The sequence below is a fragment of the Lepisosteus oculatus genome, chromosome 21, assembly GCF_040954835.1.
Source record: "Lepisosteus oculatus isolate fLepOcu1 chromosome 21, fLepOcu1.hap2, whole genome shotgun sequence".
Classification (NCBI taxonomy): domain Eukaryota; kingdom Metazoa; phylum Chordata; class Actinopteri; order Semionotiformes; family Lepisosteidae; genus Lepisosteus; species Lepisosteus oculatus.
This window is the reverse complement of record NC_090716.1, coordinates 9,534,559-9,548,497: the sequence shown is the minus strand read 5'-3', so window position 1 is coordinate 9,548,497 and position 13,939 is coordinate 9,534,559. Positions and strand designations below refer to the sequence as shown.

Genomic DNA, 13,939 nt, shown 5'->3' with positions numbered 1-13,939 from the left:
TGAAAGCTCTGAGTTTTGAAACCACTTAGCAGAAAAACTACCTCTTGCAGCTCTTTATTGTCTGGAGGTTGGGGAACGGCACACACCTGTAATGATGTAATTAGTGGAAAGAGCAATATGATCAATGTTTCTGTTGATTCTGCTGTGGCAGCTTAGAAATTTTTATACAGTTTCAGCATTATATAGTAGGCAAGTATAGTAATAAGAGGTTCTAATAAGAGGTTCTTTTTATATATTTTTTGTGGGCTTATTTTAAACTGGGCCAGTGCTTTTCAGTGATAGTAATGCATTGTGATCTATGGGTGTTTATTAAAGTTGCAAGGGATGGACACAGCTGTAGTGGTTTGGTTGGTTGTTGGAGAAAATGTACTTTTTCACGTAGGTTTCAGTTCCTCCATGAATGAGAGTCTCTTTCTTCATGTATTGGAAATCAAGAGGCTTGCATTTACCCCTGTGGTACAGAAGGCTGGAGAGGTTAAATACACAGCACTGTGGACAGCTGAACAGTGACACAATCATTCATAGTCATTCTGGTTTTAATATGTGCATTTGAAAATATTTTCTGTTCTGTACAATACATTGAACAACAGAAATTGAATCGGGCACCGACAGAAGTTTTAGAAAGCCACGAAAGATTTGGAGCTGGGTAGTGTTCAGGACTTGCTGTAGGTTATTGGCACATTTGCACTGGGAAACAGGATTTGTTTACTTTAACATGTCCTTGAAAAGTGCTGCATGGGTGATTTATAAATATTGTGTATCAGAGTAACAGCAGCTGCTTTTTAAAGTTTATTTTTATAATAATACATAATAAAACAGTAACCCGCTACAATTCTCAACAGCACTGACAAAATACCTGCATCACAAAGTCCTCACACTTCAATTGAGTTGGGGGGAGTTTTAGCGTGAATGTGCGAAGGCACCCTTTGTATACTTTAGAAACTGTCAATTGAGAATGACACTATGGTCATACATTTTTGGGTAGTCCTTGGTAAGTTTTTCAAACATGAGAAAAAGAAAATAATGGGCCATCTGTGACAAAGGAAGTTTATGCAGGTGGGTTTCCTCTGAGTTAACAGGGCCTCTGTTGTAGCCATCTTGTTGCAATGTTATATCAGGCATTTATTGCTGTACTTTCAGTTCCTGTTCTTCATCTCTTGTCTGGCAAACATTGCTCCACAAGAGCGCTTTTATGAAAGCATTGCATTACTATGTAGTGTGTGTAAAGACTAATGGGAAATAAACTTCAAAAACAGTTATTTGTAATTGGTCTATGAAGCCTCCAGGTATAGATGCAATTTCTATAAAGAATATTTTTATTTAGAACAGATATCACTTTGAGCCACATTCATCAAAGACTAGCTACAGAACAGCCACACTTTTGTGATTCCGACTTTAAATCTTTTCATTTTTCTTTTCCAAAATAAGCAGGGAATGTATTGCATGAGGTAAAAGCTGCTTTTGTACAGTACCTTCTGCTGCTCAATAAAGACACAGATAAAAACATCATAAACTGTCTTTGCATTGAAAAAAACAAGGTGTGTGTCTGCAGGAAAACATCGTGTTTCCCCTTTTAAATAATATAACATTCATCATAAGCTATGTCAGAATGTAAAGTTTGACAAATACTTTTTCGCTTTATTGGCCATATACAATTTGATTAGGAATTTGTATTTTTCCCATACCCCAGCTTGCTCTCCATGAGACACACAGACAGGGAGAGAAGCTGGGGGTCAGAGCGCAGGGTCAGCCATTTATACAGCGCTCCTGGAGCAGCTGGGGTTAAGGGCCTTGCTCAGGGGCCCAACAGAGTAGGATTCCCCTGCCGGCCGCGGGATACGAACCGGCAACCTTCCAGCCACAGGTGCAGATCTTTAGCCACAGGGTCACTGCACCGCCCCTAAAGCGCTTGGCGATGCGTTGGCCGGGAATACATTAATCAAGCTAATCCTGAATGTATCATGAGGGGTAAGGTTTCTGACATTTTGTTTTGTAAAGGTTATGAGACCCCTGAACTTGGCCTCTTGAGCAGCTTTGTTGGAAGTGTAAAGCTCTCGGCCAGCTTTATCAACAGAAGAGTTTTTCTGTCTCGGCGCAAGGGCGAACTGTCTGTGAACGCAGGCCTGCTTGGTCTGTGTGAGAAGACGTGAGAGAGCGGTTTTTCTCCAGGAGTGGCGGCGGCCTGGCAGCTCTTGGTTAACGTGCTCTTTCCTCCCCGGACGCGCATAGAAACTGGCGGAAGCAGCAGCCGACGCTGCCGAAGAGGAGAGGAGACGGCTTCAGACGCAGAGGGAACTGCAGGACCGCTACCGGATGGACCTGGAAAGGGAAAAAATGGTAACTGCCTAGCCGGGCACTTTCCTTTCTTCCTCGTAGGGCAGCTCCGTCACCACAGGAATCCCTGAGTCGCAGTCAGAGCTCCAGACTCAACCCAATAATTTTTGCGTTGCATCTTCCAAAAGATGTTAGTTTAGACTGTTGAGCTGTAACTTGTTCTTTTTTTTTTTTGCATTTGCTTCATATAACCAGTTTTGAATTGCTGCTCCTAGAAGTCACAATTAATAAATAAGGAAAACATCATTTCAGTAAACTCAGAAAAGATAAGTTCTTGACGAACTTCTACACGGGAAAAAACCTGCAGGGAACAGGTTATGGGAATGTGCAAAATTCAACACGTATGTCTTCACAATTCTGTTTGTTTAATCTGTTTTCATTGTTGACCTGTGGAACCTTCACGGACTAATGCTGTTTACGCACCAACTTCATTAACACACTAGCAAAGAAATCTCAATTTCAACAGAAGGTTTTCCTGAAGTGGAAGGTGAAAAGCAAATAGAATTGTTTGTTCTCTTTTTTTTTAATTCAATGTATTTTTAGGAAGCAGGGGAGGGACTTTTGAGATACCTACTTCTGCTATTATAATTCTTGGAAAAGAAACAGTTTGATTTAATCTACCACATGATTTGGGCACTGGTGTGTCTACTGAACAGTGAACTACAAAACTGAATCTTTTGTTACAATTTGTACATCTATACTGAATCCTGAGTTATTTAAGATCCCTGGTATTAAGGTCCGTGACCACCATCACCAGTATTCTTTATTTTAATCTTAATTGAGATTAATTCCTTATTGCAATGTAGTAATAATGTAGCAAGACCATGCAAGTTTGCACACACTTGTCAAAGTCAGGAACCTTCTCTATGTACTGAAAATAAACAGAACTGCCCTGTGTTAGGAATGTGATTCGTTGCATCTCATTCAAAAAGGAACTTAGCTTGTATCAGAGCTGTTTTTCCAGTATAGTTTTATCTTGCACATGTCAAACATGATGTACAGTGGTATGCTGTACCATTTACCCCAGAACTGGTTTGAGCACTTCTTCCTTTTACATGAGGGAATTGAATGGTGTGATGTTGCCTGTAAATTGTATTTCTAAATGCCTTTAGTCCTCTGCATTTATATATATATATTCCCCATTTTATAATATGTAAGTCTTCCTCAGGTAGCAGAAATGTGGATCAGCATTTAGAAGGGGGTTGTCCACGTTGGACAGTGTCATTCATCGTAGAGGAGAATCGCCAGCAGGCAGCCTGTGTGCCAGTGAGTAGCGTGTGTGTGTGGGTGCCGTTGCCAGGTCAGGCAGCAGATGGAGGAGGAGGTGGCTCAGAAGTCCTCAGAGGTGGAGCAGTACCTGCAGCGGGTGCACGAGCTGGAGGACATGTACCGGCGGCTGGAGGAGGCCCTGGAGGACGAGAGGCAGGCCCGGCAGGACGAAGAGGCCGTCCGGAAGCTGCAGGCCAGGTCAGCAGCACAGCGGGGGGACACGCAGCCGGGCACCGAACGCACACGCGCGCACACACACACCCGCCCACCCAGAGAGAGGGCTGCTGAAACGCCACGTACAGTCGAGGCGTCCGCCACGAGGAGGGAACCTCGAAACGCCTCTGACTGCACTTTCATCCCCAGCCTTTGTGTAATGAAGAACGCAGCAGGCATGGCGTTAATCGAGAGTCCTGAGTTGTAGCGCTGGGTTGTTTTTGCACCAGAGCGCTAACGTGCCTGTGCGGCAGTGAGCTGCAAATAAAAATCTGAGCTATTAAAGTAGAAAGGGGACAAGCATGATGTGTAAAGACTTGTCCGGTGGCACTGTGTCTTAATGTCCATATAATATTTCTTAGATTTATTTTGCTTTCCATGAGAATGGTATACTCGCAGTATCGACACCCCTCATCTCTGTGTCAACCATTTTTTAATTACATATCATACACACATGGAAAACACTGACGCATAAGAGCATTAAACTTTCATTTTGAGTGAGTGAGTGGTACAACTTCTATGAACTTAATTTAAAGACTTTCTTATTTCTGCATTACATTTAATTCGCAATTAATGCGAAGTATTGTCGGAGACAAAAAGCTGCAGGTCAGCCTTTGAGTTTGTATACTTGGTAGGGGTTAATGGCGTTTTCGATAGCAGGATATTCACTTGTACACAGTTACAATAAGAACGCAAGAAAAGGTGACAAAGGAGAGGCAGCCATGTGGTTCTTCATCGCTTTATGAGAAAAAGGATCAAGATTCAAAGTATCTCATCCAGATGTTTTTTTCAGGATGCCAGGGATACATTGTGATACATTTGTACAGCTGATATTTCAGTAACACTTTAGATTGGGGTTGCAAATGCCATTTATAAACTTTATATAAACTACATTTATAGAAACATTTAATAATATAAATGTGACAATAACCAAGCTCTGCAGTAGGGTGCTGTAGGTTAATTGCATGTCTCTGAAGCAGGGCAGATTAATAGAGTGAAAACAGTTATTGCCATCAGATCGGTGGCTTTAATATTGTGAAAGGCTAATCTAGAGCAAGTGCTCCCCCTGACAGAGGCCAGTTTAACTTGTTAACCCTCTATTCACACCTTTCAGAGCCTCAGCTCCTCTTTTGTCATGTTGGTAAAACAGGAGCAGAACTAACGTGTAGCTGAAAGCTACATTTTTTTTTTTAAAGGTTTCACAGCAAAGGTCATCAAGGCTAGCATGATCACAACACTACGGAAGCAAAGGATTACATAAGGGTGTGCAGAACAACCAAGATCTGATGTGATGTGCAGGTGCAGACATTTCCGTGTGAAAGTGTAGACAGAGAAACCAATATGATATGTATACATTAGAGATACTGTACCAGTAGCTACTGGGTGGTCCTGTTTCTGCTGTAGCAGAGAGATGCGGCACACAGGAGACTTGCAGAAACAGGATGCACTGTGACACACACAGCCAAACACACAGACACATTTGGATTCCTGTATCTGTGGGGACTTCCCATTGCCTCTCAACCTGTTTTAATTTACTACTCTATACTCCATTGCAATGCATTTTCCACACAGAGTGGAAAATGACCCCAAACAGGTTTCTGGCTTTTGACATTTGCCAGAAAATACAGTTCATTTTGTAAAATAAGGCTGGAAATAAATGGATCCAATAAGTTATTAACTTGGTGAGGAGGATGTCCCTATACTGTATCTTGTCCCCACAAAGACATGGAGTCCAGACATTTTCTATAATATAGATGCCAACTCACCCACGCAGTCACTTTCCTCCTCACCAGTCTGTTATTGAGGCCCACCCTGGTTTACACATGTCCAGCGTTCCCTTGCTTGAAATTTTATTTCGACAGCTTTTCAAAGTGTTTGTCCACAGGGAAGTTCAATAGGTCAAGGGCAAAAACATTTAATAGCCAACGAGATCAGATATGTATTGTCATAGGCAATCTGATTCAGAATACAATCAAGATTATAATGTAATCACAGATGTGTATATACACACACAGCAAATGTAATTTTGCCCTTTTGAATATATATTTTATGTAAATTATATGTTGTAAAATGTTAAAATGATTTTTTGTTAATACTTGACCAGGGGGGCTGTAATTTATTTTGAATATGCTAGGTTAGCAATATATTAAGATTTAGCAAATGTTTGTTATTTTGGACATTAATTGCTTGCAGTCATAGCGGGAAAGTCCTCTGAATGCCTCAGTATTTTCATGCACCTGTGAATGAATGATTTTCTGTTTGAAGAAGCATTTTGCTAATACCGCCTGTGAGAAGTCACTTCAGCTGGACAGTAATTTTATTACACCGGATTGCAGCCTTGGTCAAGAGCACATAATGGAGTGTGAACCTGCTGTACTTAAAAGGCACAAGAAACTGCATATTGTCATATGCTGTATCTCTGTCATATCACTGGTTATAAGAGATTACACATATGAAATAATTTTACACAGCCAGATCCTTGAGCTTTAAGCTGATACATTCTTGACCCAAATGAGGATAGAATACAATTGTTTGTGAGGAGGTGCTGGCAGAACGTATGGATGTTCTCGCAGGATGTCTTCCCCAGCATGGCTCTCCAAAGCCTGGCTTCTGTGCTTGCCCCGCAGGCTGCTGGAAGAGGAGGCCATGAAGCGCGCCGAGCTGGAGCAGATCCACCTGCAGCAGCAGAGGGCCATCTCCCAGACGGAGGCGGAGAAGCAGGAGCTGGAGAACGAGCGCCTGGCCAAGGAGCAGGCTCTGGAAGCTGCCATGCAGCAGCTGGAACAGCTGGAGAGCGAGCGCAGAGGAGCGCTGGAGCAGTATGAGGTGAGCGCGGAGCTCTGGCACACCAGGGGGAGTCATGGGTGTGACGACGTTCATTCAGGAGGAAATGGAAATCAACTGCTTGTTTCTGTATTAATAAACCACCTGATTTAGTTTTATTATGGTTAACAACCTGCCCTGCATTTGAAAACCTTTGGTGGGATTACGTAGACAATCAATCCCTTTTTTTAGTACTATACATGTGGTACATACTAGCATATGAAGGTTTCTGGGATTTTTAAAAAGAAACAGGCTTACTATGAACTGGTTAGCGCCATATTACTGTTTCCTTAGACTTCAGTTAAGTGAAAGGATAACTTAACTTGGCTTCCCTTTTTTCCTGGCTATCCGCCGTCTGTGCAATTATTTTCAGTTTCTGTTGTAATACACTTATGAAAGAAAGATCTAAGAGGACATCTTGGGGAAAAAAGCTGAGTCACAGCCCCCCCGGGACTGCAAGACCGGATTGTGTCATAGTGGATAGCCACTCCTTGAAAAACTGAACACATTTTTGTGAAGGAGTCTGGAATGAACTGGCATTTTGACCCTCAAATTCCTGTGCTCTGTGACCCATTATTAAGACTGACAACCACTCACTGCCACGCTAAGGATTTTGTAACAGCAGCACTCTTGAGTTTGAGTTAGCTCTTTTGAAAGTAATTTCTAAAAAAAAGTCATTTTGCACTGAAAATTTTAAATTATACTCTTTAAGCTTGTACATAAAGAAGTCAGGCTTATGTAATTCAGCTGAGTGATTGCTAGCTTTTTTTCTCTTTTCCTCTGGGAGGATTTTAGTCATGTTTGGTTCTGCTTTGTGAAATGTTGTTATGCAGCACCACCTGCTGGGGGACTTATGTGGTGCTGCCATATACTGGCCTCTGATTATACCTTACAAACTAGTTTAACTTTATTATTATTCCATTGAATGTATAGGGGACAGTTTAAATAAAACCTAACAAAATATAATGGATGTGCTTTTTTTAAAGAAGCAAGAGTATTCCCACTGACATAGTGGTTTAGATTGTAGTGGACGGTGGATTCTGGTTGTAATTGGGAGTATCGGGGGACTGTGGTTTCACATCAGAGTGCCTGCCACCTTGCTCATCCCTTGAGTTCTCTGTGTGACAGGAGGTGATGAAGAAACTGGAGAAGGCAGCAAATAAGACCAGGAGCTGGAAGGACAAAGTAGCTCAACATGAAGGCCTGATCCGCTTAATTCAGCCAGGTAGTGTAATCTATAAGAATGCAAGTCACAAATGAGAGGAGGCCATTCACACCATCTTGCTGAAATGATGGTAGCTAAAGGGGGCTTATGATCTTTCCAGATTTTTCTTGTAAGAAGCCAATATATCATCTTCAACCTTCAACCTTTTTGTATTTATTGTTTATGGGTAGCTTATGGTAAGTCCTTCAGACCTTTTGGTGAAAGAGCCTGTTCAATCTGAAACCTTTGGGCTTAACAGCTCAGATGGAAAGAAAAGAACAAGAAGCCAAGAAACCAAGGTGCCCTTGGTTTAGGATCATTTTAGATCTATTGGTCAGAGTTGGAATACATTCTACTGGCAGCAAAGAGTGGAAACATGTTTGTGTTTTATCTATGGATCTTCAAGTTGTTAAACTGGTGATCTAGCAAACATTATAAGGATCATTTCTAATTCTGTAAAATCAGGAAAAAGAAAGACCATTTACAACAGTTTTAATCTTAAAAGAGACTTGCAAGGTCTAATCTTCAACCCCAGAAAAGGTTACAAACTTGGGTCAAGGCTACAGACAAGGCACTTATCCCTCCATTCCGAGAGGGTTATTAATATATTTTTTTTACATGCGATTTCCAGGATCCAAGGGTCCGCAGCTGATCACTAACTGGGGAGCAGCTGCTTTCACTGAGGCAGAGCTGAGCCTGAGAGAGAAAAGCTGGCAGGAGAAGAAGAACAGAACCACTGAGGCCCAATAGAACAGACTGACATACCCCATGGAGAGCGTACATCTCGGGCTGATCAGCCCTGTGCTCAGACATCCTGGGCATTGGCACAGATGTGGAGAAGGTTCTGGAACATTCTTGACCACACCTGCAGCTGCTAGTGCAGAACAAGCTTACAGTCCCATCTGAAGGGAACGTGATGTTCAATAGCATTCCTGTTTCTTAACTAAAACTGCACCTGATCAGCTAGAGTAGCCTGTTACTTTTTCTGCTGCACTTGATATCACTTCAGTTGAACCTGTCTGCCTGGAATTCCAGTTTTTTGTTGAGTGTACAGTTTTAATTTGATAAACACTGCATGCATTATCCAAATGTTTTTTTTTATTTTGTTTACGTGGAGTAAATCTGCATTAGTTCAAATCTTTTATTTACTAAAAGTGTGGATGAAAGAATATTAACATGTTTTTGTTGACAATAGATGACAATTTTTCCTGCAAAAAATCTTTGGCTGTTTCTGTAGTATTAGATATAAAACCCCAGAAGTTATATTACCTTCGCTAAAAAAATCAATCACACAGAGTAATATCTTGTTCTTTTGTTGTGAAGATGTTTTCTAGGATATTTTATATAATGAAGCCTGTTTTTTAACAATAATTAACAATAATTTCTCTAATAATGGTTACTGCTTTTGAGGAAAATTAGTGTTTTACTTTAAAACTTTCATGCTATGTATTAACCAAAAGACACTGGGAGAACATTTGAAAAAAAAAGAGCTTTTTGTATTTATTTTTAACTGAACATTTCCATGTAAAGCCTGAAAAAAACTTTTTGAAATTGAAGACAAAAGTTAGTTGTTTAATATAAATGTGTGAGTTTTAAGAATGTACCGGTGTGCATTTCCGTGGCTATGAAAAAGAGCTAAAGACTGAAGTTTTGATAAAAAAAAGACATTGCTACAAATTTATTTTACCATTTTTTTATCAAATTAGAAATAACTACTTTTTTAGGCTCCATGTTATGTGCAGTAAATCATTAATTTTTATACCAGAACAATGGAATCCATTGACTTTCAGATTTAAACAGTTTTCACTTAAAATGGGAACATGGAATTTCATAGTGATTACTGTTCTGTGAATTACAGTAGTTATGTGACCTAATTAAGTCATTTTTATTAACAGTTTCTTCAGGTACAATTTCAGCCTGAAGTTATTCTTCCTTCCTATTTTGTTTACTGTTTATCAAACATCTTGAACAGTATTTAATATTTAGGAAGTTTTAGTGTAGGTTAAAAAAAACAACTGAAACTGTACTTTAATAAAGACGTTAATGAAATGACTATACATATTGTATTTTTTTATTGCAGTAAAATTAGGTTAAGGGATACAACCAGACAATTTACAGCAGTGTAGTGTGGCTATAGGATCATTGAACAGCATTTGAGACCCCTGGTTATGGGTCCTACCAAGCCCTATAATTACTGGTCACCATAAGACAGGACTGGGTTCTGAATTCACCTGGAGCTCAACAATTTCCCCCTGGCCTTAATCAACCATGTCCTCCTAATAATCTCCATCAACTGATGTGTGCTGAGCGTTCTGGCGCACTATTGCTGTTGACGCATCTTCCCATTACCTGAAAAGAGCTTTGATTGGAGTGTCCAGAAAGCTATATAAGTGTAAAGATTATTTAAATCAGTAGCAAAATGAAAATGTTAACACTTTATTCCAAGGCACCTGGACAATACCCCAGTCTTAAGTAGAATGCAAATTTAGAAATCTGTTTTTACTTCAGTTCAGATGGAGTTGTTCAGATTTTATTTCTATTCTGCAAACTGCTGCACCAGTTAGCTTGAAGCTCTGGATACTCAGGATTGCAACTCACAGCAAAGCCATGTTACATTATGCACCTACACTGACTCAGCTGGATCCCTACCAGGTGGGGAATTCCTCTGCAAAACTGTCTTCGAAGAGGAGCAGCTGGTGGCGAGGGGTGTGTCTCGCCAAGTGGGTATGAAAAGTGGCCCTGCCACTTGTGATTTGCAGGGCTGAAGCAGGTCTTAGCTGGATGATAGCTCTCAAGGATCAGGTTGGTGCTGCAATCTCTAGTATCATAGGTGTTTTAAATCTAGTCGCCCTCTCTGTCACCATCAATACATCATTTAACAAGTCATTTCCAGAGGGGAAAAAAACAGATCTAAAAAATTTTCCAGTTAAAAAAACTAACATTGCCGTGACATTTTTAATGGTATCCAGCTTTTTGGCGGTATACCCTCAAACTGAGAATTTGAAATGAAACACATAGTTTGTACTTGAGTGACAGAACAAAGAGTTAGCTCTAATTATCATATTTGTCAAGCTCACCCTTAACAGTATGCACCTTTAATTTTGCTGTAGAAGAGCTCTGATCTGTGAACTTAACATTCCCCAGATTAATCAGCACATATTCAAAAGGCAATTGCACTTGTTATATGTAACTAGTTTACAATTGAAATGCTCACATACTAAGTTACAGGGACTCTAGAAACCTGGAAGCCATCAGTAGCTTCGAGTTTTGCCAAAATGGGCCAGCACTTGTGCTTCAAGGCTTTGGCACAAAAACATTCTTTCCATAACTTGTGCTGTCCAAGCCAGAAAAAACAGAATTATGTCAGGTTTTGTTAATTTTTTTGTCAGCTGTATACTTGCCATTTGTAGTTTCTTCATCCTTCCTCACTCCAGAATCACTTTAGTTCATAGTACAGTTCCATTTGTTTGTTTTAATTTAGTGTCATTTATTTCTTTTTGTTTCGCTTGTCTTGTTTTTCAGCACATAGCAGATGAAGGGCTTGCAACAAACCAGAGCAACTTCACAAAGAATGAGGCTTCTGGTGACCATATGCATAGACAATATAGGACAACCTTTGCTGCTGGCATTTCTGCATAAATAGATCAAATTTGTACTTGCAGAGGACTCCTATCACTGGACTATCAACAGAATGAAAATCCCCTTTCAGGACCAGATCTGTAGTTTGTATTTCTTTGGCATTACTTTTTCAGTTCTTTGGGGTTAGATGTCAGGCAAATTGTTCACAGAGAAACTGACCGGGCCTGTAAGGAATTCACATCTTTAATATACACTGCTGAAATTCAAAGGTCAGGTATTTATTTCCACTGAGAATTAGTCGTGAGGTCAGCTACACAGTAAGGGGTGCAAAAAAGTCTCATTAAACACAACCCCTCTACAAATTTTATAACATTTTTATAAATTAACAAAATCTACTTCTTTACAATGATTGGGAGATTTTTGTGCCTTTCAATAGCTCAAAGTTCATAATATTTTAATTTAATAGTAGTTTGATAATAATACTCTCCCTGTGAATAAGTGAAAAGGTTTAATGCAAGACCTCTGCTTTGTTTTAATTTAAGTTTAAAGACTTTGCACACAGAAGTCAAACACACTGATGCTGGTAACCTAATTAAGGGTAAAGTATAAATATTATTTTCATGCAACTAGGACATGAGCCCAATTAATGTTTTTAGGGGTGCTCAAGTTACATTTTTTCCCCCCATGACTTCCTGTTTATATTTTTGCAAAATAAAAAAGGTTTAGAATTCCGTTGCAGTGGAATTAAAAATGGTAGGGGAATGTATGGACACTAGGTGGCAGGGCTGCATTTAAAAACTACAATCTGTTCCTCCCCTTTTGCACACTGAAGTAGTTCTCTATATTAAGATTCTCCAATATATTAATCTAAAGTAAAGTAATAGTATTAATGCACATTCTAGGTGTTTTACGGAAAAAAGGGGTTTACTATTATTGTTCTAATATCTACTTCTCATGGGTCAATTCACTGTTACATAAATTCTAAAATTATAGATTCATCTAAGCCCTCCAGAATACCTTCTTTTAGGCTGAAAGGAGGAAGGTCTTCTGCACAGATACCTACAGAGAAGATAACGACCCCAGAAGATCTTCTCTTCCTCTGCTGTCGAGCGCCACAGAGCTGTTGTGCCCTTGTTCAGAGTGACTTTGCATCTCGATGAGTCTGTAGAAACCCAGTTTCCTAGCATGGCACCTGCACTCCCCTAACCAGGGTCTTCAAGTTCTGCTCTTAGTGCTGACAATTAAATGCCAAGATCTCACACTCCCACTCTGCCTCCCACTATTAATTTTTGCAGAGACAACCTTATAAAGTCAGGATAGTTGCAGGGACACATTTGTCAGAACCACAGGCTTGAGTTTTAACCAGGAAGATCCTGGTTGTAGGAAATCTGATCAGTCCTTGAAATCATTCTACTGATTTTTCAGATCCATGTTTTTCTCTCATTCCCCACATGTTGCATGTAAATACTAGCACGCATCTAATTTTATAATGAAAATTAGTAACTTCTTAATTTGTGGTAGGTTCAAAGCTTCACACCTGCTACAGTTTCTACTCACATAAAGTTTCAATGGTGTCAATGCAGCTTCTGAATGTCAGAGAAAAATGAAATAATCTTTAGTTAACACTTTCCCCCCGAACATGTTCTCTGAGACTGTATTGAAGCACCTTATTTTTGTTATACTATGAGCTAAAACAACAAATCTCTACAGCATGACCAAAAGTAGTGTTTTTTTTGTTACAAGTCTTTTATGCCATTCAAATAAAAAAGGATGTGTAAAGACAACCCTTTGTCCTGCATTACTGTAGTATTGTCTTCCATAGAGTGATGAAATAATTTCTGTAAGATTACTTATCTAGTGTTATTGGGACTCAAATACCGGACGCAATTAACATAATAATGTATTTGCTTAATTTAATTTCAGAGCTACATAGCTTGTGTAATTGCTGGAATACACTTGATATTCCATCCTGCTGGCTGTACTGCACAAATCTGTGCAATGTTCAAAAATGCCAGAAGGTACTTTTCCAACCTCTGCTTGAGAGATTTAAGATTTTTTTTCCTTCAGTTTCTGGCTTGAAGTTTAAGTTACAAAAGCCTTTTATTTTCTTTAGAAATCCAAAGTTAGTTAAGGATGAATTAAAGAATGCACTGAGCAAGTTATTTTCGTTCTTTGAGTCATCCAGCTAGGAATTTGAAACCCCAGCGATTATTAAACACTGACTGACATTATTTGCTTCCACACCCTTGAATTCACTCTAGCTCATCAAGTGCAATTCTTACTTTCCCAACCAGAAATGTAAATCTTTCACTCTGCCCTGGAGGAATCCCAGGTCTTTGTGTTCTCTCCCCTCCCTGCATCTGGGAGCTTTGCAGCTTTCTTATTCTTGGAATTAACCACTGCTTTTAAAGGAATCCAGAGCAGCATCACTATGGACACACACGGACCGTTGTGTGAGTTTTTCGCAAAATAACTCAGTTTAATCTTAGACTTCCCATTGATGAACCTTTTTGCTGT

At 39.8% G+C, this 13,939-nt stretch overlaps 1 protein-coding gene across 1 annotated transcript in view; it reads left to right on the top strand.

Annotated features, from left to right (window-relative positions):
- The window catches only part of swap70b (switching B cell complex subunit SWAP70b), a 33,186-nt gene extending 23,286 nt beyond the window's left edge, over positions 1–9,900 (top strand). Inside the window, exons 8-12 of the mRNA XM_006642494.3 lie at positions 2,230–2,337; positions 3,635–3,801; positions 6,444–6,642; positions 7,768–7,864; positions 8,475–9,900. Of these exons, the coding sequence (XP_006642557.1) occupies positions 2,230–2,337; positions 3,635–3,801; positions 6,444–6,642; positions 7,768–7,864; positions 8,475–8,593 (690 nt within the window). The 3' untranslated portion in view covers positions 8,594–9,900. The remainder of the gene's footprint in view (positions 1–2,229; positions 2,338–3,634; positions 3,802–6,443; positions 6,643–7,767; positions 7,865–8,474) is intronic.
- The last annotated feature ends 4,039 nt before the right edge of the window (positions 9,901–13,939 follow it).